Here is a 24,864-nt window from a genome sequence, read left to right on the forward strand (position 1 = left end):
CCAATCATGTGAAGAGGGGCGTTTCTAACGCCTTATTTCCGGATGTGGATATGCAAAGTTGTATTTCTAGTTTATCCCGTAGGTAAAAAATAATTTACCTATCAGGCTGATAGTAATTTGCTTGTTGTTATAACTTCTCTTAAAGTAGGCTTGTAATGTTTTATTGGGCAATCGTTGTGCTCCGGATGTTCTGAGGCCATGAACAGCTATTCCCTCGGTCTTGCTAACTGATGTTTTGGTTAGTCAACTTTGGCGCCTTCGTTTCGTACTAGCTCGCCTTGTGGATGTAACGCTTTCATTTTCTGCGTAGGTAACTTTACGCAACACTTACTTGAACATGCATACTTTTCTTAATCACAGTATATAATTGCTCTTGTTTTTGATGCCTCTTCTTTTTTTTCTTCTTCAGATTATATCCACGCTACACGTTCATATTAGGCATACTTGATATGATAGGGTCTAATGGACCCATACCACTCACACTCCTATGACAATGGATTTGTATCCGTTGTATAATTCCATCCTGAAGTTAAGAAAATCAACTAAATAGTGATAATTCTAAATTAAAGACGGCTGACATAACAAAGTTTAAAAGTTGTCTGTATGTAATTCCAGATAATAGAATACTTGCAGAAAATAGCTGAAAGTAGAGGAGGATGGCCCCAGAGACACCGTCAGTAGTACGGGCTACTCAGGCCTGGCTGCAGTCCTCTCGCCATGTCCAGGTTCCCTTTGCCTGGCTTGAAGCCTGCGTTGAGTGGATTCAAGGAGAGACTGGAGGAGCAGATCATCTGTCTCAGCAGCAAATCAATCAGCAGGTAGGTACAGCCAGGTCATCACACTCTGGTCTGACAAATCACATCAAAACATTAATTTCAGTGCTGTTTCTGTCTCCTTCTTTCTTACTGTCTCTTCAGGTCACACAATTGCTATACTTGGAAAACATCCATTTGGTTTTACACAGCATTCAGAATGGGCGGCAGAAATGCATAGTTTAAATCTTGGCATCAAATGTAATTTCCCCCAGATTAGATTAGATTAGATTAGAATAGACTAGATTAAAAAAGGGCAAATATTGCTATTAGGAATGAAAAATAAAGCTAGACTGAATGGCTCTCAAATCTGCATTCTTCTCATCCTGAACTGGGCACAATTGGTGCTAAAACAATTGCTTTTAACATAATTAATGTGCATTTGTGTCCTGTCTAATGTGTCCATTTAGGCAGCACTATCTGGTTATTGACTTTTATTCCCATAGATATGCATCAAGAAATCAGCTGGTGAGTTGAATGGGACTTGATTGGACCTGACCTGACTTTTTCTGATATTAAGCATCATACAAAACTACCAGTATAATGTACTACAAAGGAGGAGGGGGAGAGTTAGATACTTTAATAATCAGTGAGATGTTTACAATAAAGGGGGAGAAAGCAGAGATCTAAGATGCTGTTTTAAAGGAAACTATTAATTGTTTAGTGCTGTGGGTTAGTCAGGGAGAGAGAGAGAGAAAACATTTTGCAAATAATGGGAAGGGTAAACGGAGAACTACAAAACTGGTCCTGTTTTATCCTTTTGAACTTTTTAACCTCTGGTTTGGCACTTAATGTAATGGAATGTAATGTTGGCAATCATTTAGAGAACTCCCAGTTATAGTAAAATGTTACCTTCTTTGGAATATACATGAATACTGCTGCTTTTTAGAATGCTAACTTCACCTACATAGGCCCGGAAGAGCAGATATGTAAAAAAAAAATTATCTTGTTATTTTATAGTTAATTAAGAAAAAAACATAATCTTTTGAAATTGTAATTTGTACATTCAAGCTTTGCAAAAATCAGATCAGTAATTGACCACAAACCTCAGTTCATCTCTCGCTAAAACTCACGGAGAGTGTAAGGGACATGATGGTGATGGAAAATGGCATCATCATTGAAATATTTAGTATTAACAGTGTGCTTGTTTTTATAATATTATGCAGCTTTAGTAGTTTTTTTTTGTTGTTTTTTTTTTCAATTTGCAAATGAGAATTTTTAGAAAAAAATGTAAATGTTCTATTTCCCAACTGAAAGCATTTTTGCTTTAACTTTGAAAGCCCATTACCATAATTATTTAATAGTTACAACCGAGAACAGTAAGATCAAATCATGGTATGTGCCGATCATGTGGAATAAAATGACACCTCCTAGTCTGAAAATCCCTGGTTTCTATTGCAACAGATAGCGGAGAAGAATTTTAGTGTAAACAGCACGTATCCATCATGCCGGGTGTCAGCTGTACCAGCTGGTGGTGGCGTCATGTGGGGTATGTTTTCTTGCACTGACGCATCTCTCATACGCCACAGTGGACTGAAATATTGCTACTGAGCAGCTGTGTCCTTCCAGGGCCAAAGTCTATCTCTTTTCAGATACTTGTCGAAGATATTGCTTCATTTTTTGGGGGGTGGAGGGCACATAGTCTCCTTATGGTTCCAGGACGACCATGTTATCAGTTTATTAAGGTAGCCCACATGGTTCCCAGATGCCAATCATTCCAGAGCACTTCTTTTTTTTTTTTTTTTGACGCACGCATACTTGTTCAGTCATTGGTAAGAAATGAATAAGCTGCAGGGATTTGATCATGCTACTGAATCAATGCGCCTCAAACACCCCGTGACGAGGCTAATATTTCTGTTAAATCATTGCTTTGACTAACTCAGACTTTTCAACATGCATCATTTGACCTCCCGTAGGGTCAGTTTTGATTAGCCATCTGACAATGAACAATAATTCCACGGTCAATCATCTGTGTGAAATTAAGAGATTTGGTACGAGTGTCACTTAAAACTATCTGTTTGATGCTCAATTTTAGGTCTTGGATCAGTGGCTCATGACAGATCTGAGAGATCTGGATCACCCGGTTCTCCCTGAAGGGCTCGCTCAGGCCCAGAAGACAGAACTCAATGGCACCTTTTGTGTCCAGGTGCTGTGTTTTTTTTTTTTTTTTTTCTTAAATGCATTATTTTCTCTTTCGCTTGGGATTGCGGAAGTCTGACCAAAAACCTAAAACTATATTTAAAAAAAAAAAGATGATGAAACAACATTTTGTGTTTAAAAAGAGATCTACAATATTTTAAGCTGTTCCTTAACTGACGACAACTGCAGTTTTTTATGAAAACCACTTGAGGCCTAATCTAATAAAACAATAGAATGCTTCATTTTAAAATACTCATTACAGCGAAAATAAACATGGTTTCAGGTAAGTACATATTCATATTGCCAACGTGACCCATTATGACTGCAGAACTATGAATTATTATGAGTATGGATGCTTTGTGTGGCATAAATATCAGCAAATTAAGATAAATCAGATTTTAGCTAGACAGCACGCAGACCGGTTGAGAAAAAGATGAGCAATTATATAACCGGTGTTGCTGCCTTGTTTCATCATATTAGGTACATTTCCTGAAAAAAAATAAAATGTGAAAACTAGATTATTGAAGACCAAAATGGTAAAAATAAAATCAAATATATTTTAGTGCGGGTTATAATCTCAGTCCCAATCCTTTCCCTCCTCAGTTTTGGCTATATGTTTTTGCTTATAATCTCAAATAAATATGGAAACTCAGGAAATAAAGTCAAACAATAAGCCTTGTTGAATTCATTATAAATAAAAACATTATGAAAAAGGGGTACAAGTTCCTTAAATGCAGAAAACAGCATTGTGTCAGAAAACACTTGAAGTTTTTTAAAATTATTATTTCTTTGGAAAGTACTTTGGACTCCCCAGAGGAAAACGCCTTCATACCGCACACTTCTGCCTATAATTGACTTCTGTGTTCATTTGATGTACTATTTTAAGCAAAAACTGTTACAAAAAAAAGAAGAAGCGCACTATCTGTTGATTTGCAGTGCATCTGGTTCCGAAATTATTTAAACACCAACCCAAGTGTACAGAAATACACATCTCAGATCCAACCTTTTCTGTCTTTCTCGAGCAAATATTGAACCAAATTAGGGAAGTTTGTGGAAAACTAAATACACCCTGAATACATTTCTTACATTAAAAATGGCTTAGAATCCCAGAACCCTACAAGTTCAAAAGCGTTCAAAATGATAGTTCCTAGAGTAGGTATAATTTAATATTTTTCCTGATAGTCAGGTATGGAGGGTTAATCGAATTTTCATCCATTACAGTACAGGCAAAAAAATTAAACTCGGCCTCTTAACCAAAAAGTACAATGTGGAAAAAAAAAGCTACTGGATGATCACAAAATAATTGTGAAGGCAGCATGAACCACAGCTGATTAGTCTCCTTTTGCTTCAGGTTGACTCATTGCTGGATGTCAGTCAGCCTGCATATGGTCAGCTGCAGAAGTGGAGGGGTACAGACTGCACCAATGATGAGGTCTCCGCTGTCACACAGACCACTCAGAGGCCCTGGGAGGCCAAAGCGACCCGCATGCTGCTGCTCCAGGTCACTGTCACTTCTCCGTTATGGCTTATGAGAAAATGCATTTCTGTGTTCTTTAGAAATGAAAAGAAACAAGAATGCCATGCCTTCTTACACAGACATGTGAAAGCATAGGGAGAGAACATAATAAGTAGGTTTTCTCAATCTCTTTTTTTTATAACAACCTGATTTTTTCATTTATTTATTTTTTTCAAAAGGTTTCCTTGGAAGAGGGCTTTAATTGAAGGCGTTTTTCATTGACGTGCTTACTGGTTTTAGCACTTTGACACTAAAAGAATATGAACACTGAACTTCTGAATGGCTGCACAATATTTGCTGCTAAGACCCCACTTCATCTTTTATTCAGTACGATGGTGAATGCGTCTGCTGCTCTTTCTGAATCAGAGTGATAGGATGCAGTCAATGAGAGCACAAAGAGGAGTAAATTGTAGAGATGTCTTATTGTGATGTTTATCGTAAGACAATCATTTTCTTTGAATTTGTGCATACTTTATAGCGCTAACATTATTTTTGAAAAAAGTTTCAAAAGTTCCTTGTTTTTTCTGCTGCTTATATTTTTCCAGACCAAAAGATTTACAGCACATAACTGAAACAAGATCTTTACTTACACTTTGTGTGTAAAGACACATAACCCTTTTTCTCTCTGTCTGATATTTATTTAGACTAAATCGTTCCTGTTTCAGGTCCGTTTGGATTACCAAAATTGTTTGTAGAATGCTAGAATTATAAAGTTTTTTTTTTTTTTTTTGGCAATTACTTTCATCCAAATCAAAAGTTTACATACAGAATAATAACCATAAATTTAAACAGCTTTGGTATTTGGATTTTGTAAGTTTCTAATTAACTTAAGGGCACAGATGCAGAGGAGACACACGTCAGCAACATCTCAAACATAGCGCTTGAACTGCACATCATTAAAAGCAAAAATTGATGTTCCAAATGAACAGTAATCCCAAGCATACAGATAAATTATCTACAAAGTGGCCTTAGGACGAGAAAGTCAAATGTTTTGGAGTTACCATCACAAAGCCCTGATCTCAGACTAATTATACAATTTCTTTCAGTCCTAAGAAAACATGTGAAAAATGTCTGAAGTTGAGGAAAGTTAAACAACAGCCTTAAAAATTCTTATTCTCATCCTGGTATTTAACAAGTCATTTTTAATTATTATTTGTTGTATGTAAATACTGTAGTTTTTTTTCTGTGAATTCTGCAAAGGTTTGAATATGTGAATGCTAAAGATGCTGCATCTAGCATGAAAACATGATATATTTGCTCTGCAGATTACAGACGGAGTTCAGAGCTTGGAGGCCATGGAGTATCAATCCATCCCTGCGCTCAGTTCAACTCTCAGGTTATCAACAGACTTATAAAGCATTAACTGCTTAACACTTTCTATCTTTACAGAATCACCAAACATTCAATAATTATAACTGCTACAGCTTGTTTCTAATTCGTGTTTTCATATTATTGTGTGCATTTTTAGCAACTTGTTAATTTTCTAAGTTGCTGTGAACTTTCTTAGGCCTGGAGCAAAGCTGCAGTTGCAAGGCAAGATGGTTTGCAGACTTGGTGTTGTGTTTTTGGGACCGTCCAATGTAAAGATCCTGGGTGGTGAGGTGGAGGACTTGGTGGAGAGGAATACTCAGGTTAGCTGTGCATAGAGATGTTGGATTTTTCTTGTATTTGTTCTGAATCTTTAAAACTCGTTCTTTCTGTTTTTTTTATAACAGTAATTGCGCACATCTATTATTCCACGACAGGGCCGGGTGTTGTGCCGGACGCTGGGCCTCCCAGAGCCAGAGCAGCAGCAAGACGAAGAGGCTTCGATGCAACCACGACAAGGTGGAACCACAAGAGTTTAAGGATCTTTGATGAAGGGCGATATGAACATTTTCGTAATATGTTGTGGTAGCATTATATTAGTGAGAAAAGGGATGACAAAAAATATGTTTATTACTTTTCAGTCTTATTTTAAGTAACTGGCTGTGACTACATGCCACAGGAATCGCTGCCCCACAAATGCTGCTGTTGAAAAGTATATTCACATTTGAAATTGGCTTTTTCAGAACACCAGTCACATAAAGAAGTTTGATTTATTCTCATATTCTCATTTACTGATGTTTATTAATGCTCTCATGGAACAAACAGTGGCGAAAACAATACAAATAATTTAGAAAATGTTGTCAGTTTTTCAGTTTAGTATGGCAGCAATAAATAAAAATTCATATAATATATTTTTCATGATAATCACTACAATAATGATCCACCCATATTAAGTAAATTAATGTTGTTATAATAAAACAGCTAGATGAGAATACCCCGTCTTTTGTAATAAAAATGATCATAATTTTATTTTTTTTGGTCTTTGAAGACAACCAGGCAGTGGAGGACCTGGAGGTGGACGATGCAGAGCTGCTGGCCAGTCTGGAGGAACACAGTGAGGCTGAAGTCCTTCAGGTTCAGCCATCTAGAGATAGTGGTTATGGGACCGTGCAGGAGACCTCGACTCCGTCCTCCGTTCTCGGGGACATTATCTCATTCAGGTGAGTGATCAACTGTCCCAATATGTTGTGCTTAATTTTTTTTTTTTTATTTTTTGTTCGGTTATATACAAGTAAAATTAAATAGTTTACATACTCGTCTTTGAAGAAAATGGACAAAATGTTGGGGTGACATGTCTGTGCTTGATCTCAGGTTCCCATTATTAACATCATGCCACTTGGTACAACAAATGCAATACCTGCTCTATGTAACATCTCCACTCTGTATTTTAACTCTCAGAGAGTTTCCAGTTGGGCCTCTCTGGTGTCTGTCCTTCTTGCAGATCCAATCATTTACATCCCAATTTCGGTCCATCACATTAAAGACCAAATCATGCCCAAATGTAACAATTTCTTCCAGGTGCTTCACTGTTTTGTCAGTTGGTGTGTCTCTGCTGAAAAACAAGCTCCATGTGTCTTGGCAAAGGACTGCGGTAGAGATCCACCAATCCGTTCAAGTGTTGGCCTGCCAACACCTATTTTAGACTATTTTAACTACTGTAATTTAAGGTGATGTAACGTTTGCTATCACAATATAATTTTCTTGCCTTCTTGCCATAATCAGTATATAATTGTTTATTTGAAACAGAGGCGAAAGCACAACGCCTGCAAAAGAGTGGTCACCGTAAACCAAGATTTTATATGTATTTTGAAACAAAGACAGAATTATTACTATTATTGTTTAGGTTCTTATAGTTATTACAACATCGCTAAACCAAATTAGCTTAGCCCAAACAAGCTTTTAACACTTCCAGATAATGTTCCATGACAGACAGAGATTGAAAGCTCAGGATGATTAAACAGAACAATTTTGCCATAAAACATTCAGCCTTCCTGGTGTCTGTTGAAAGTCTTGCTCTCTTGCTTCCTCACAGCCTGAATGAACCGCAGACTTGTTTTAGAAAACATAGTTGCCCATAAAGTAGCCTTTTAAATTTCTGTGCATTCCTATGATGGTATTTTAAAAACAAAACACTGAACTAGCAAAAATAAGTCTTATTCAGTAACAACTTCCCATGCCAACCATGTCAGTGCTTAACCTTTGTTGTGCTTATGTTTGGTGCGTTTACTGGTTCGAAGAAAAGTTGGGATTTTTCAGTTTCCAACAGACTGGTCTTGCTGGAAATCATTTTGTTCTGATTGTCTACTAATGTCTTGTTGTATGTCTAGATTAAATTGGAAAACAATTGATTTCTGTCACGGCTTGTAAACTATGTTGTTATATTTCCATAAATGCAAATGTAGCAAGTTGGGGCCATAATCTTACAGCAGCTACTGTATATCTTACCAGAAACATTTTCTTTGCAATATTTTGGAAAATAATTGGTTTATTTGTATCTTTTAGGAGTCAAACTTCCTCTCCTTTTCACAGATCTGGTTCAACACAAACTAACAGGGGTGGGTCAGTTCGAAGAAACGAGGATGACGAGGACCTCGTTGAGTTGTTCCACTCTGACGTGACGGATCAAAATAGCCAAGAAGACAACATGGCAAATGACGAATTTCCTGATGAAGACTTTCCCCTGGACGAGTTAGACAGCGTTATTTTACAGGAAAGTGGAAACGTTGACAACGATCATAGAAGCACACATCAGAATAACAGAATATTAGAAAATCAAAGCGGTGTGGAAAGAGCAACAATAGCCCAACCTGTTCGATTTGAGGCGCAAACTTCACATGGATCTGGGACATTTGAGGGGTCTGTTCCCTCCAGATCCCTGAAAAGAGATCATCAAGGATTCATTAGGGAGGCTTCAACGACGTCCAAAGCCTTCTTTTCTCCATTAGCCTTAGAGACATCCAAAGAGTTGGGGTTCGGGGTTAATGATGACGATTTTATGGATGAAGACACGGACTGTCTTTTTCAAGAAGTTGAGCCCAATCCGGTGCAAAGGGAGCGGCCTAGGGGACTGTCTCAAATCTCTGCTAAAGAACAATTTGGAAGAGCTAGAGAAAGCAACACCAGCTCTAGCCTTTCCTGGATGTCCCCAAAAACTGTGACTGGAACACCTCAAGAGAAAACTCACAGTTTAAACGCTGCAGAAGGTGATCTTAGCGTCCCTGCACTCACTCTGACATCTGCACCTTTTACCTATTTATGCTTACTTGACAAGCTTCTGTCTAAACCACGTTCACAGCCCACTGAGGTCCGCGTCAAAGCCTTCATTGTGACTCTGCTGGGAAAGCTGACCAGCAGTAATGGAGTCTGGAGTGTTTCTGCTTCTATATCTGATGGGACTGGTTACCTGGATGTGGAGTTATCCAATGAGGTTTTGACAGGCTTACTGGGGTTCTCCGTAGCAGAGAAGACGGCTCTGAAGCGCGACCCATCGCGCAGGGGGGAGCTAGACTCCGGCATGCGTAGATGCCAGGAAGAGCTGGTGGACATGTGCTGCATCATGACGATCGTCGCGAAGCCAGGCGACGGGAGAGCCGTGGTGGCCAAGGCTCAACCAGTCAGCGAGAGAGTGCTGCGGGAGCTGGAGCAGAGGGTGAGGGAAAGTAAACGCAGCTGAGTGGAAGTGGGTGAAAATGAGAAAATTACCTCCAGTGGAAACGTTAAATTGCCCTTCGGCAGAGATGAAAAATTGCCAATAAAGCTATGATCAAAATTGATGATCAACCTGGCCCTCTGCTACATTTTTGACAGCAGAAGGTGTGAACTGGGAGTCTGATGATCTGATGATCTTGTGTTGCAATGCATCCCATCTGCTATACGCGAACGCAGCATTCTGCTGTTTGGCATTAGTGGGTTTAATTCTTCTATTTATTGTGCTACTACAGGTTGTAGATCTACTGTGTTGCGTTTAGTTTACAGAAGAAAGAGGGTATCTAAATACTCACATGCACCTATTAGCTGAATGTTGGTTTAAACAACCCAGTTTTAAGCATGACACATTCTGTGCAGCATTGAAAACTACACAGAGAGAAGAGCGGAGACGAGAGTAGGGATTCGGGGGTGTTCATGTTCTGATTACAGTAATGAATTGCCAGTCTATGCATTCATGCAGCACGACCATTACTTTTCACTGAAAAGTGATTGAATAGGCAAGGGCAGCATGGGTCTTTAATAAACTTCCTCAGAGGAGAATGAAAGGAAAGCGGGGGATAAAGGAGAGGCAATGAGCTTTGATTATTTCTCTCCTCTCCAGAGCCACGTCCATGGTTTTGGTTTTAAATGTAATGATTTGTTTGTGTTTTTTATTTTTTTGCTCCAAGTACTGGAAATAAAAAGATATCAAAAGGTTTATCATATCAGACTTTGCTTCATGTTTTTTCCACTTGTATCTGTGAGCTGGGGGAATACATCTATTTAAGCTTTCTTTTAGTAACTAAGTTACTATTGCGCTGACGTGTTGCAAAACCAGCTCTTTCTCTCCTACTTCATATGGTTTGTAACGGTTCTGTTATAGCGGAAGCACCTTGCTGCTGATATTGAAGGGTCTAAACTTACCCATCCCATAATTTGCGCGAGGTTTGTAACGGGCTGCTTTCCGGTGCAGCCAGTTATTCACAGTGAACATTCATTCATACTTATTATCCACCGCATTTTTCACAGGATATTAGTTTTTAAATTATTCTTCTTAAAAGCCAAAGGTATTTCCTTTGGCTTCCAGGCATTCATAATGAGGTGATTGTTCCAAACCCTTCCACAAAGAAGACCTCTCAATCTCTGTTCCTATCTAATGTACTGTTTACACAGTAAGGCATAATTGTGATGTTTATAAGGAATTGTTTTTTTTTTAAACTGTTCTATGCATATATATTCAGCCCCAGAGTCAATACTTTGTAGAAGCAATTACAGCTGCAGATCTTTTGAGGTTTCATGCCTGTGCCAGTTTTGCTTCTCTATAGGATAAATATTTTTTTTGCCTCTCGAGCTCAACCAGATCGGAGACTATTTGAGTTCTGCCAAAGCTATCAATTGGATTTAGGTCTGGGCTTTGGTTGAACTATTCTAAAATGTTAACATGCTATAAAATAAATAAATTCATTGTAACTCTTGCTGTATGTTTATCCATGCTTTTTCACTATACACAGCATTTAGCAATTAAGCGAGAAAGCTATCTTTTGGTTATGTTGAAGAATTTTTGAACAACTTCCTGATCTTAACTCTGGGAATATGTTTGGGGACGACCCTGTCCTGTTTGAACACAGCTGAGCCCTAGTGCACAAAGCGGTGTCCGTCAAGACATGGACGAGCAAAATTGAAGTGGAAAGCCTGAGTGGCCTCCCCGTTGCCTCAACACAGAGTAGATTAATTAGAGCAGATGCTGTGCTGTTTGTCCAAAATCAGGGTCTGATTTTACTAGTGTTGTTCTGGAAGAATCCAAAACTTTATTTTAAAGCTCTTCCAGGAATGTCTAAGCTGCTACAGATGCAAAGGGTGGAAGAATATCAGATTTACCCCTGTGGATTAAGACTGGGATGTCACTCAGGGTTAACTGTGCATGAAGGCAGACAGATGAATACTTCTGGCAACATATAGGGTGTGCTTTCTCCAGGCATCTCTGGTTTATCTCCGGATATTGCAGTTTCCCCTCACGGTCTAAAACCATGTATCTAAGCTAACTGCTATAAATTGCACTTAGGTCTGGGCATGTATGTGTGTGAATCATAGTCAGATGGACCAGGAACTTGGCTGCAGTGTGTCGTGCCGGTCCTGTATTGGCTGAAGGGAATGTGCTCCAGCTTCCCTGTGATCCTGAACGAGGATCAGATAAAATTAGAAAATAAACAAAAGGGAGGAGAATTTCTGCGAGCATAATGCACAAACATAAAACACAAGGAGCGAACTAATGGTCTTACAATTAATGTTGTTTGTTTGTGGCTTCAGTTTGTTGCATTTATTTGGAGCCATAAATATTTTTACTTTGATGGAATGCTATAAAAAAATAAAGACCCTCGTGATCATATGATTCCTGGTTTTCTCTGATCCTGAGAGATGAGCACCCCAGGTGGTGGATGAACTAATGCAATTATCATGATTTAGTGAGAGCAGTGTGCTGCTCTGTGATTGTTTCAGAGGGTTGGGTCTAAATTCAGCACCGAAAGGAGGTAATCTGACACTTTTGAACGCATGTACATAGTAGTTTATTTATTTATTTATTTTTATTATTAGGTTTTCTTTCTTTGCTCATGGTGTAGGCATAGTCTACAAGTCATCTGGCTCATAGTGCAACACAGTGCTTCAGTGAGCATGAGATGCCATTTTCACACATGGATTGGTGACCACACAGTGTGAATCTTTGAGTGAGCTGGAGAAGACTTTACGGAGCAGTTCAACTCTTTCTCTTGTTATTTTAGGAACCTGTCAGTAAGCACAAATGGGATCTGAAATAGTGTTGCATTGTGTGACTACATCAAAACAACGTTATTGCATGCTGGGCTTTTGTCTATGCAATGCACTGATAACACAACAGTACAGTCTTAAGTGGACTGTGTGGACAAAAACTCACAATTTTAGTGTGATTTAGACTGATGCAGATTCTGCAACCTCTTTGAACTTTTCTCTTAAAGTCACAGTAATACCACAGTAGTTTATTGGGATGTTTTGTGACAGACCAAGTCAAACCAGGGATGATTGTAACCCTGGGGGAGTTGTAACGCCATCAGTTCAACCATTTAGGGAACAGAGAGGGAGTCTTTCAGTGTTTAGCTGCTCCCTCCCAGCCCTTCATGGTGGATGTCAGGTGCTGAAAGCTGATGTGATCCAGTGTTATTGAGGGAAAAAAACAGAAGATTTTTTTCTCTTTTGACCAGAGGCAAACTTTGTTTGACCGCTGGAGTTAGGCACCAACAACCCTCATGATCCCAGAAGGGAAAAAAACATGTTGGAAAATGGACACATGGTAAACTTTGTTTGGCACTTACGTGGTTATTCTAGAATCATATGACTAATGTCAATTAATAGCTTTTCAAACAACGTGTGTTGCATTTGTCCTCAGCTAATTCCAAAGCACAATGCTAATGCAGTTAGCTAAACGGTGCAGGGCGTGGTTGTATTAATTTACAAAAACGTGGCATTAGTCAAGAAAGTAATCGATGCTATTATGGATTGTAGAAATAACACGAGGGTATTTTATACAACAGTTTGAGAAATCCCCCAAAATCAAGGAGATACAATCATCCTTTGTCTGCCATGTTTATTGGAAGATGATTTTCAGTGTTTTTTTTCTTGTTTGTTTCTTTTTTTAACAAAAAAAATATCCTGCAAAACTTGCTGTGCATTTGGGTTCAGTTCTATTTTGAACCACCTTTCACTAAGTGGTGAAAGGTGGTTCACCACTTAGTGATCTTTAGTCTTTAGTTCTGCAACTAAATAAGCTTCCTTGCTACTCCTCCGAGCAAATGTGTTTTATTTACCAGTGACCATGTGTTCCTCACAATAACAGAAAAATAACACATATCCATAATGGCTCCTCTTTCACTCGTCTGTGATTACAATGTCACACCTTCTAACAGCAGACCTTTAGAGAGCTCAAATATCTTCTTTATACTGTAAAAAACTCCAGAAACACACCTGGATTTGTATCATCTGTTTATTTGTAATAACAGATGATACAACAAATTTGAAGTAATATTTCTCAGACCCAATGACATCTCGACAAGCATCTCATAAAATATATTTATGCTGAAAGATTAATATAAAGATATGAAAACATAAGAGAATATCTAACACTGCAGGATCTTCTGTTAAATGCTTCAACTACTGTGTTTTATTCAGAACTTTAATTTACCGACAATAATTTCATGATCAGCATGATGGCCGTTACACATTTTTAAGAACATAAAGTTGTGTACAATTTTCATAAAATACAATTTACTTTGAGTCTTTTCACAAAGTTTAGTTAAATCAAAGATTCTTAAGGCTAAAAATGCCTGTGTGTGATAATGAGCAAAACTACAGGAAGGAAATAGGAATGTACATTAAAACCTGATGTTTTACTGTTTACTGTTGTGTTACTGTATGTTCCACGTAGACGCAGGTTATTATCCTGCTCTGCAGTGCACACTTCCATTCAGGTAGCCGCTCTCGGCTCATTAGGGGCTAATTGAGTTGAATGTCTAAATCAGGACCCTGCCATGCATGTTGATGGCCTGTTATGAACTAATGAAGCTGGATATAGGAAAAAGGGCGGCCAAGAATGAAAAAAAAGAAGAATCCAAAGGCAGATACAAGTGGAATAAATATTGGAGTAAGTGAAATGAGGAAGAGGAGCTTTGTCTCAGCAAAGATGTTGCTGCAGTCAAACATCTAAAAGGCTCATGAACAGGAAACTCACAATGGCTGTTTATTTTCAACAAAATTACAATATATGAGTGTTGTATTCCTGCTGGATGAACCAGAAAAGGAGAGAAAAAAATAAAACTAAGGTCTAGTTGTTCTTCGTCACAGAGCAGAGGGATTTTTTTTTTAACTTCTGCTCAGCCTAAAATATAACGTATCCAATATAACGCAAAAAAACCCCTTCAAATTCTTGTTTTTTTAATTAAATCTAATTATTTCAGTTTCACAAACCTTAAGAAGCTGCCAGCAGTCATGAACAACAACAAAAGCTGAGGGGTTTTAATCTTATTTTGTTCTTAGTATACAATATATGATTTATGCGCATGATTTGAAACTTAAAAGTTTTGTAAAGCTCAAGCACAAATTAACCCAATTAGATTTCAATGAGCATAATTTAGGAAGCTAATCCAAAAAAAAAAACATTTAAATTAAGTACTGTAAATAATAATACTAATAAAAGAAAAAAAAACACTTTCACTCCAGTGCAATGCTTTTACTGTAATTAAATTCTAGCTAATTAGCTATACTTTATTTACAGGTTTGATTTCATTTGTGAGGAGAGCGAAGAAGAAAAAGGACTCGAATGAAAAAAGATTGCTAAAATTTCTTTCTTTTTTTTAAAAAACATTCTTTGCTTATCAACTATAATACTTGTATCCTGTGAGTGTGTGAGTTCATTGGAGGACTGGACAGCAGAATATGATGAGGAAATTACAATTTTTGAGTCTATAAGAGTTTCTCATGCAGGGGCACAGGATAATTGATATATTTCAAAGTCTGCAGAAGAAAGTGCCTCCCTGCCCTAATAGCTTTCCATTTTGAACCTTATTTTTTTAGATTATGTTAGTTTTCCACTTCTGTGTTGGTTTGGAGTAGTCAAAGGAAAAAAAAAATCATCCTCTATGAGTTTTGGAAGTACCTTTCCCAAATTACTGATAGCAGGCAAATGAAGGAGCCTAAGACAGGAAGGACAGAGCACACACATCACTACACAGAGCACCATGAGCACCGTGATAATTTCTCTAATGTTCATCTATCTGCACTCTGCCAATTACAAATATCCATGGAAAAAAGTACATGAGCAATCCTAATGCTCTTTCTGCTGTAGCAGCTGTAATTTTCTTTGCCCTATTACATTCAGTAATGAAAAATCCACTTAGACAGCTCAACTTCTCTTTTAGGCCTCCATCAAAATGAGCAAATGGTTTCTCGTCATGGCAAAAGCATACCTCTTTATATCTGTGCATGTGTGTGGGACTGTGTGTGCCTGTGCATGCGTGTGTGTGTGTGTGTGTGTATGCAAGCTTTTTTTTATGATTAAGATATGAATCATTAAAGAACAGAATACGAAAAAATGCACTTATTTATTTTGAATTGGCCTCTTCTGGATGGATGGACGGACAGACGGATGGACACTTAGAAAAAATCCTATTTTACCATGGTCCTCAATATAAAAAATAATTAAGCATTATCAAACGCACACACACACACAGATAACTCATGACATCTTACTGTATGTGTTGTATCTATGTCAATATACAGAAAAATAAGTTACTTATGTTTTGAAAAATAGACTAGAAGTAACTTATTTTTCCCTCAAACAAAATTTAACTACAACTGAAATTCTGTGTAGTTTCTATTTGCACAAAATATTGCATTAAAAATTTACTCCTCTATTTCATAATTGTGGTCATTATGATTTGCTCTAAGTTTTAATCATGAAAGAAAAATCCAATCTCAGAAATACTGACTAGACAAAACTAACACATTGAAACTGTGCCTGAATGAAAATTTTGGAGTAACTCTTTTTTTTCCAAATGGTTTGCTTTGCTTTTGAGCTACGGAAATTAATTTGAATTGTTACAGCCTGACTTAAATCTTCATAAGAAAACAAAATGTTTCTTTTAAAAGGAACTACATTGTCTTCCTCAATTATACCAGCGAAGTAGAGAGAGAGTCACTTCTAAAACCTGACCAGAAACTAGAAAAATTTGCATGTACCGTAAAGATGGTCTGTTTGTGGAGCAAAACCTAATTATTCACTGCTGTCCTAAAAACTCCCCAAAATAAAACAAATAAAAAAACTATCTAATCAAACTTAGCTAAAAATAAAATAAAATAAAAATAGGTGAATTGAAACAGTTCTAAACCAGCTGTGTTCTAGTTTTTTAGATCCATATAACAAGGATTGTAAACAGTAGTAAACTATGTAGATCAACTGATCATTAGACTCAGAGGATAAATGGTGTTATTTATTATTCACATGTAAAGAAACTGCTAAAGCCACTTCACAAAAGTCAAAATGAAATATTTTTGGTCATTTAAGGCTTAAACATGATTGAATGATGGCAGATGGGCCATTTAATGCATGAAATAAGTTGGATGAGACATATTGATCACCTTTGTGATTGAAATAAAGGAATTACTTCGTCTTTCAACCTTTCTTCTTTTTTTCATTTCATTTTTATTATTAGGTCTGTCATTTAGGACAGTAAATGCAATAAAAACCAGACTCAGACTTTTCCGAATCATAAATCAAGATAGTTGATATTCCACAGTGGACGGTGCTAATTGTGTAAGATTATAAACATAAAAATAAATGGAGGCACATTGTAAAGAAAAGCGACGCTGCAATGGTAGTTGTACGTCTGCACCTCCATATTTCTTATATAATTTTGCTGTGACCTCAAAATAAAATAAAGGTTTGACCTAATCATCGCCTAACAAAGTAAAATCTAATGAGGAAAAAAAAAATTTAATCACATTAATCTATGGAATTTTCTTTACAGTAAATGTCACGAGAATCACATGAAAAGATCACAATTATTTTTGAAGATGTCCTACTTCAGTTATGGCAAAACCATTAATCCGGTGCTCAACCTCTTATGGATGACTCAAGTGAATGATTAACTAGACTTAATAGGAAGTCCCATTAACAAAGTGGCTTTGAAAGCGTGAAGACAAACGATTGACAGGCCAACAATGCCGCTGCCCCCTCTCCCCACATTCTGCTCCTGTACCACCAAGTCATTACTACCATTTCAATATGAGCATGATGCACTTGAGATTCAGGGTTTAAAAGAAAAGAAACAGGGGTACTATATAAAGACATGAATGGATGATTTTGCTATGACAGGAGAGAGAATTATTCACTCCCCTCCACTTGTCCTTTCTTTCTTCAGAACAGAGGCAGCCTGTCAGGCTGGCCATTAGGACAGTAATTTGACAAGCTGTGCAGAGTGCATTTACTTTGCCCTTACACCTCCTGAGTATCCCAAAGCCCAGTTCTGTAGCTTCAGTTCATATTAAGACAATAAAGAGCTGAAAAAGACCACAGCGGACGGACAGAAGACAGATGGTGCATCGATCTTATGTTCTGATCGGGTCAGCGAGGCTCCCTGACCACGACGACGAAAAACATGGGGGACGAGTGGATCTGGACACACGGTCACAGAAAACCTGCCAAAATTTACCGAGGCCTGAGAGATTGCAGATGTTGATTGGTTATTAGCCGCTGCTCATTAGGCCAGACAAATGGCTTGCAGTCATATACGCCATTAAGATTTTAATTTATGTGCGTGTTTATTAGAAGAGATGACTTCAATACAAGATGCAGGAAATGAAATGAAAGGTTAACATCAGGAAACCGCATGGGGAGAAAGATGGAAGTAAGAGGAAATGAGATCCATTAGAAAAGACTACAAGGTGAGATGGAAAGAGAAATTATTCGGTGGTTAGCAGTGAGCTTCTGTGCGGAAAAAGGTTGTGTGAGGATTTGATATGTTTTATTTACATTTGAACAATTATTGAAGTTTCCAATTTAGTCCTCACAGCATTCTTTATTACATGTTGCTTAATTTTTTTTATACATCTACATACGTGTTAAACATCCTCATGTCGAACATGCAGGTGACATAAGGTGTCTAAATGTTACATCACTGTTTTTCTCACGTTGCGTCCTTGATATTTCCTCAGAAGACAAATCTGCAAAAGAAATTAGTTACTGAAATAAATGAACTTTTCGACAATGTCCAATAATGCTTTCAAGAAATGTTTTAGAATATATTTTTTAAATATATATATTTTTTTCTAATATTTATTATTACACAGGCATGAGAGGAACTAAAGAACATCTGACTGGAAGAGCACAGCAACAGGGAGAGGGATGCAGGTAACCCAGCATGGGAAGCGACATGCTCTGGAATGATCTGACGAAGAGGTTGCAGACGCTGAGGAGGTGATTCATTGTCATGAGAACTATTCAGTTAACAGAATGGAGTACCTAAATAAACAGGAAGCTTACAGGAAGGAACAGAATAGAGCACAAAGTACCTGACGAAGCCTCAAACTAAAGACTAATACAAACACGAATCAACCTGAATAGCACAGAAAAACAAAAACAAACTGAGAAAGACAAGCAAAGAGTAAATCATATCCTGAAGGCAGAGTTACCCCAACAACCCGAAGGGATACAAACACAAAACCAAAGTGAGTAACAAAACACAAAGACTCACAGACAATGACATTTTGGTCTAAAGCTTGAATTCATGAAGGTGAATAATATTCAGTTCAGAATAAAGGTTAAATGACAAAGATGGTCACAAATAGCTTCTCCTTGTCAGTAAAGCCAAGTGAAATATGCTCCATAATCATAAATATTCCTTTACAAGCACTTCCTCCAGGAGAGTCGGGTTTAATACTTTTGGGCCAATTTTGGTATCTTCTGAATAGTTTACTGTTATGTTAATTTTGAAAAGGCCTGTGAATTTAATCAGTCATTAAACCTCAGTTCTTTTTCTCAGTTTAGTTTCTGTTCATCTACAGTCACACATACAGAAATGCACGAATGTGTAAAAGTAAATAAGAAAATAATTGCAAGTTACTTAAGCAAGCAAATTTAAACAATCAAAAATCAGTAGTTAATTTATGCCCATTCACACATAAATAACAAGTCTTGGGTGCCTAAAGGGACATAATCAAGTTGTATTAATGGATCAGATCAGATATGGTCCAGCTGGCTGATAACTGTTGCTCGCCCATTAGAATGCATTATCACACCCTTGCAAATGTCTTGCCCTGTAACCACATTTGTTTTTATATTGATGCCAGAAATTCATCTTTGTATATCACCAAGTTCTCCATGGAGTCTGCTTGAATCTGCAAAAGAATGAATCCAATTTTAACATTAGGCGCAATCATTATGTATTTTTTTCTCTGCTTCCTTAAAGCAACATGATCTTTTGTTTCTGATTAATGGTTTGTTCAAGATTTTTCCAAGAATCATTCCTCCGCTGCAGTTTGCACAGGTCAAAACAAAAGTTCAACAGCATGCATTAGTGCCTTTGAAAAGTTATAATTAAACTGCCCCTCCTCTTTGCTCCGTCTCTGACAGGCTACTCAATTAAATAATCAGTTGCCGAGGAAAACTGGGATGCTTTTCACTCCGAAACCCATTTTGATTGAGTTTGAGGCATCAAAAAGGAGAACTGAAAGACAAGGGAAGAATTTTTATGGATGTGTGATGAGGGTGGCCAGAGAAAGCAGACAAAGTTGAGAAAAAAGCAGAAGGAGAACGAAGAGGTGTTTCCTGATGATGGATGGCATGAGGAGAAAGTGACAGGATGTGGGAAGTGAGGAACATAGCACAGAGAAGGAGTTACAATTTCTCCATGTTATGATAGAGACACAACGAAGGAATTAATGTTGCCATTTATAAGACAATATGGAGACAATCTCACTTGTTTCTCTTTAGTTAGAAGCAATTTTGGCAGTTTATGAAACGCTATATTGAATATATTTGAGTAAACATTTTTTTTAGGGTTTGATTTCATAATGAATTATAGGTCTTAGAAAAATAAAATACAGCAAAGTTCATGTAGCTTAGCATATGTTTCAAAGCACTTTCACTTATGATGTAGAGACTTTTTGAACGTTTTATAATAAATAGTCGAAATCACGCAGACTTTTAATTGTTCAAGTTTATAACCACACAGCCAGTGATTGTGAATTTCAGCAATTCAATGATCTAAGACAATGATAGACCCCCAATTCTCAACAAGTATCATCTTAAGGCATTATGTAAGGTCAAATCATAGAACGCGAATAGATCTAATTTGATCTAAATACATTTCAGATCAACTAAATCATTCAGTCAATCATAGCCATGCAAATTATAACATTGTGCATTCAGATGGAGTTGATAAATCACATGGAAAACTAGCTCAGTCTAACAAGTGACTTTCCTGGACAGAATAATTGACAGAGCTATTTCTACCTTTAACACTATATGTATTCTCTGTCTTTCTTTTCACATGTCTTGACTTTTTTCAGTGCAGTCCTGCCTCAGTGCTGTTCTTTTAAAGTGCTAAAGATTGAAAGAAGTAATCCTGCTATTAACTTTGTGCCCATTTGTATTTCTCTTCCATAAAAAGCACCCATGGCTTTTATGTGTTTATCTCCATGTATCATTGTTTCTCTTTTCTTTAGAAAGTACATCTTACTATGTGCTTCCGTTTAGCTGTGTTTCTTTGCTGGACAAATTTAGTGACATTAGCTTTGTGTAATCTTTTTATTTTTATCTTTTTCTTTTATCCATAGAAAGTGCTACTGACTCTGTGCTGTTCACTTTCGTGGTGTTTCTTGGCTGAGAACACAGTGATTGATAGAGATAGTGCTGTCATAAATCCAATGTTCTGTTTGTTTCTGAAAGCTTTATATTTGGCTCAAGCTTCAGACTGACAGGCTGTGGTCTCTTATGTATTAGTTACTCAAGCTCTAGTCGGTGACCTCAGGAAGAGGAAAGTGATTGATTCACCTTCACAAAGTTTTGTTTTCCTTTTTTATTTTTTTTAAAAATAACTTTGCTAAAGCAAACAAACAAAAAAAAAGCCAAATATCTGTGGTGAGTCATGGGACAGTCTTATTCACTTTTTGCTGGTGAAAAGAAAACTATTTTTTGACACATTACAATATGTTCTTTTTGTTTCATTTTTAATGATAGCTTTTTGTTTTATTTTGTGCAGGTGATGTGACCTGTGACCTTTCGTATTTTGAAGGCTAATTTCAAATTGCAACACTAGTACACTAAAAATAGCATGTTGAGAAAAATAAATGAGGGCTGCCCAGTGGCTCTGTCGACTTGGAGGAAGAAGGTTATGGGTTTGAATCCTGAGGTTTTTCTGCATGGAGTTTTCATGTTTTTCCTGTGAATGTATAGCTTCTCTCTCAGTACTCCAGTTGCACGCAAAATATAATTTAAAAACACAAAAACTGTCACGAAATTAAGAAGGTTAAAGAGCTACATAAAAATCTTTATGCTTTATTTTTCTCTGCATGATTGCACTTTTCCCAATACACTTGAAGGTAGACATACTTATTTATGTGTACAAAAAAAATCGTTCTTTATTGTGGTCTTACTTGGTTCTTTGGCTCAAGGCTAAATTTGAAATGAAGAGGGAAGCAGCAGAAATAGTTCTTTGTATGATAAGATTGCGTCTCCCTACCCAGCAGCGCAGCTCTAAGGACTGCTGCTCTGTCCTTACAGCTTCATACAAGATATTTTTAAATATACAAATAAACTGATGCACAATGAAAACTGCAGACAAATCTCAAAAGGTTAAAAACATCAACAAAATGTATTAAAACAAATTTACTTTGAATAAATAAATAAAAAGCGAGAGATGGGCTATGCTTTGGACAGATTGCCAGTCCATCACAGGACATTTTATTCATTTAGATATTTTTCTTTATTCATATTTTGAAGGCATCATCATGTAGTATCTAGAGTGTATTCAAAGTGTATCTCATTAATGTACATTTTTTCCTTGTTCATTTTTTTTTAACAAATGGCACATTTTTGCATCAAATTCAACGGACATTCAGCTGTTTTAAAAGGAAAATGTACCATGTAAAACCCATTAAGTAAGTATCTTGCTTTAAATGGACAATATTGAGCACAGTTCAGCTGTTTTCATCTACTTTTTTAAGGGTAGGTTTTAAAGCATACAGTCCTTGATTTGAGTGTTCAGTTGTGCTTCAACTATTATTTACAATTTTCTTTTCTCCCGATGTAAAGTTCCTACACGATGTAAAAGTTTTGCTTCCTAATCAAAGTAACCGGGTCATTTAGATTGCTCCGAGTTGAGTTTTTCATGCCAAGTGACTGACAATTCCAGGCCGAGACAATGAACCCTGCTCAGGCCCTTGAAACGGGGCCCAGATGCAGAGTTCAGCTCACATTGAAGATGCATCCTGCTCATCGCAAGAAGGTCCTAATGCATCCTCAAGGGCCCTCCACCTGCTCTCTGCTGCTACCGTCACCATGGAGATCGGCCTATTTCAGCGAAACGATAGGGTTAAATAAGTACACATTCAGTGGAGCATGAGCAGCGGCAACAACATGTAAACACTTGTTGGATACCAGGAACAACAGCATGCATGAAGAGGGACGGGATGTGATGCTTTGATATGCTTTTAAAACTTACATCTCTCTCGTTCTCCATTTAAAAAAAAAAATGTTTTAGTAGCTGCTCTTTTGGGATACTAAATGGGACACAAATTGATGAAAAAAGGGACCGAAGAGCTGGTGGAGGGATGGTGTGAATGTAAAGGCTGAATAGAATTAAAGAATTAAGCAGCACTTGATATTCTTCAGGCCTCCAGAACCCATTAGAGAGGAGGGGAGATGTGGGGGGGAGCAGCCTTTCCTCTAAATTAGAGTAATGAGGAGTTTGGTACCCAAGAACAGAAGGAAGGAGTGGAGTCTGGGATCAAGGCAGAAAACACATGATTCTTTGATAGAGAGAAAGAGAGAGAGAGCAAAGAGTTGCAAAAAAAAAATCCCCCAGATTTTAATCGCAAGTGTCTAATTGCCTGTATGGGTTTCAGGAACAGTTGGCTGGAGAGTTGGTGTGCAGAATATGTTTGACAGAGTCAAGGTTTTTAAAGACGCAGGACCATAAACACAGCAGGCAGAGGTGGGAGGACAGCGCTGGTGATAAGAGAAGGACGGATGAGAGGAGGATAGAAAGACGGAGAGAAAGTAAGGAGAAATTTGAATCACACATGGCAGCTATGATCCCAGCATGTGTCCATCTCTATCCCAGCCAGACCACCCGCCTGGCCTCCAGGGAGCGCGTGTGTGTGTGACTGACAAGCTTGGGCTTTGGTCAGCAAGCACACACTTGTGGATGTGTGTTTCAGTGAAACCACTATGCGTGTGTGTGTGTGTGTGTGTGTGTGTGTGTGTGAGTGTGTGTGGGGGGGGGTGTGCGTGTGCGTGTGTGTGTGTGTGTGAGCACTCTCAGCAGGGGTGAAAGCACATGGGATGAAGGGCACATGCGGCTAAACACACATTTAGTCATAAAACAGTCTCTCAGCAGAGGTTTTTCCCAGAAGCTGTTTCAGATTTGTGTTGTTAAAGGAGAGCGAGGCTGCACTGTTTCTGAGAACTAACTGCAAACAAGAGGCCGAATGCAGCTCCGGCTAAACCATTTAAGAAGCACCAACGTTACCCCTGACCTGGAGGAGATTATCTCCATCATCTTGTTAGGAATGTAGAAACTACACAAAAAAAAAAAATAATAATAACAATAACAACAAAACAAAAAGTTTGATTATTCTATCAAATAAATTTCCTTGATGAGTAAATGTGCCAATGGCACATTTAGTTATCCTTGGTTGTTTTGTCAGGAAGATACTTACAGATATACACTGCGCAAAATATATGTATGTGTGTATTTATAATGCTGATAAGGTAGAAATACATAGTGTTTATATGATTTTACTGAAGGAACCAAATATTAAGCAACTTTTGAGTGACGATAATCCGTACTCACTTCACTTTTGAGATGAAGAAACCCTAAATACACCCGTCTTTAAAAACCTTTCATTTATTTTCAGTTTCATCTACACCTCCCTCTTTTCAGGCCCTCTGAAGACGCAGCTCAGAGTTTTAAAATTAACATTTTATTTTTGTTTTTCAGTTGCATCATCTCCCATTAACGCTACTGTCATTTTTAGTTGTGAAGACCTGTTTCTCCTCCGTCATAATTTTCCTCAAAGTGTTTGCTGGCTGAATAAACTTGGGTCTTCCTCGTACAGCTTTGTCTGCCACAGTTCCACCGAATTCAGACCTTTAAATGATTGAAATGTCTGCAGAGGCAAAGTTGCTATTTTTCCTGTAACTCGTTACTTGATACGTTTTGGACGTGTTTGTCTTTTGAATTTTGTGGCTAAATGAAATGGGCCTCATCACAGGTATACTTCAAGGAAACAGAAATTCCTGGGTCTCTCTGTTGAAGTTTGAAACACGTAACACTTATTTCAGTCACGTTCATTTTTCCACCAGGCGTAGAATATGATTGAATATAATATAACATAATTTAAATTTCATTTCTCATTTCAGAGGCTACGGTAAAATACTACTTGGCGGTTTCGACAGAAAACGGTAAATATAAAACAATTTGATTGCAAAACAATATGACAGGGTAGAGTTCAATGCTGCAAGCGATAATTTAGGTTCTACAGATAGAGGTGAAAACATTCCTGCATTAGTTACAAATAACAGAGTTGTTGCACAGC

General features: G+C 37.5%; 1 protein-coding gene across 3 annotated transcripts; it reads left to right on the plus strand.

Annotated features, from left to right (window-relative positions):
* Positions 1-13: 13 nt before the first annotated feature.
* On the plus strand, positions 14-10,245 carry rmi1 (RMI1, RecQ mediated genome instability 1, homolog (S. cerevisiae)). Of its 3 annotated transcripts, none has more exons than XM_014995950.2 (9): positions 14-310; positions 410-818; positions 2,848-2,958; positions 4,303-4,452; positions 5,733-5,803; positions 5,975-6,098; positions 6,213-6,294; positions 6,824-6,995; positions 8,338-10,245. In XM_014995950.2, the coding sequence occupies exons 2-9, from the start codon at positions 657-659 to the stop codon at positions 9,506-9,508; spliced, it is 2,043 nt and encodes a 680-aa protein (XP_014851436.2). In that variant the 5' UTR covers positions 14-310; positions 410-656; the 3' UTR covers positions 9,509-10,245. The 3 variants fall into 3 exon arrangements, with proteins under 3 accessions (XP_014851436.2, XP_014851437.2, XP_087864943.1); XM_014995951.2 differs by having other exon boundaries at positions 14-306; XM_088008817.1 differs by having other exon boundaries at positions 15-310; positions 8,365-10,245.
* The last annotated feature ends 14,619 nt before the right edge of the window (positions 10,246-24,864 follow it).

Source organism: Poecilia mexicana, unplaced genomic scaffold, assembly GCF_051168715.1.
Source record: "Poecilia mexicana isolate PSO_F unplaced genomic scaffold, ASM5116871v1 scaffold_9, whole genome shotgun sequence".
NCBI classification, from domain to species: domain Eukaryota; kingdom Metazoa; phylum Chordata; class Actinopteri; order Cyprinodontiformes; family Poeciliidae; genus Poecilia; species Poecilia mexicana.

What these genes read in the sequence shown, in the direction of transcription:
- rmi1 (XM_014995950.2), top strand. Translation starts at nt 657, where the DNA reads ATGGCCCCAGAGACACCGTCAGTAGTACGGGCTACTCAGGCCTGGCTG. An exon ending in TGGTGGAGAGGAATACTCAG is followed by an intron (nt 6,099 to 6,212) that starts GTTAGCTGTGCA and finishes ATTCCACGACAG; the next exon opens with GGCCGGGTGTTGTGCCGGAC. An exon ending in TTCGATGCAACCACGACAAG is followed by an intron (nt 6,295 to 6,823) that starts GTGGAACCACAA and finishes TGGTCTTTGAAG; the next exon opens with ACAACCAGGCAGTGGAGGAC.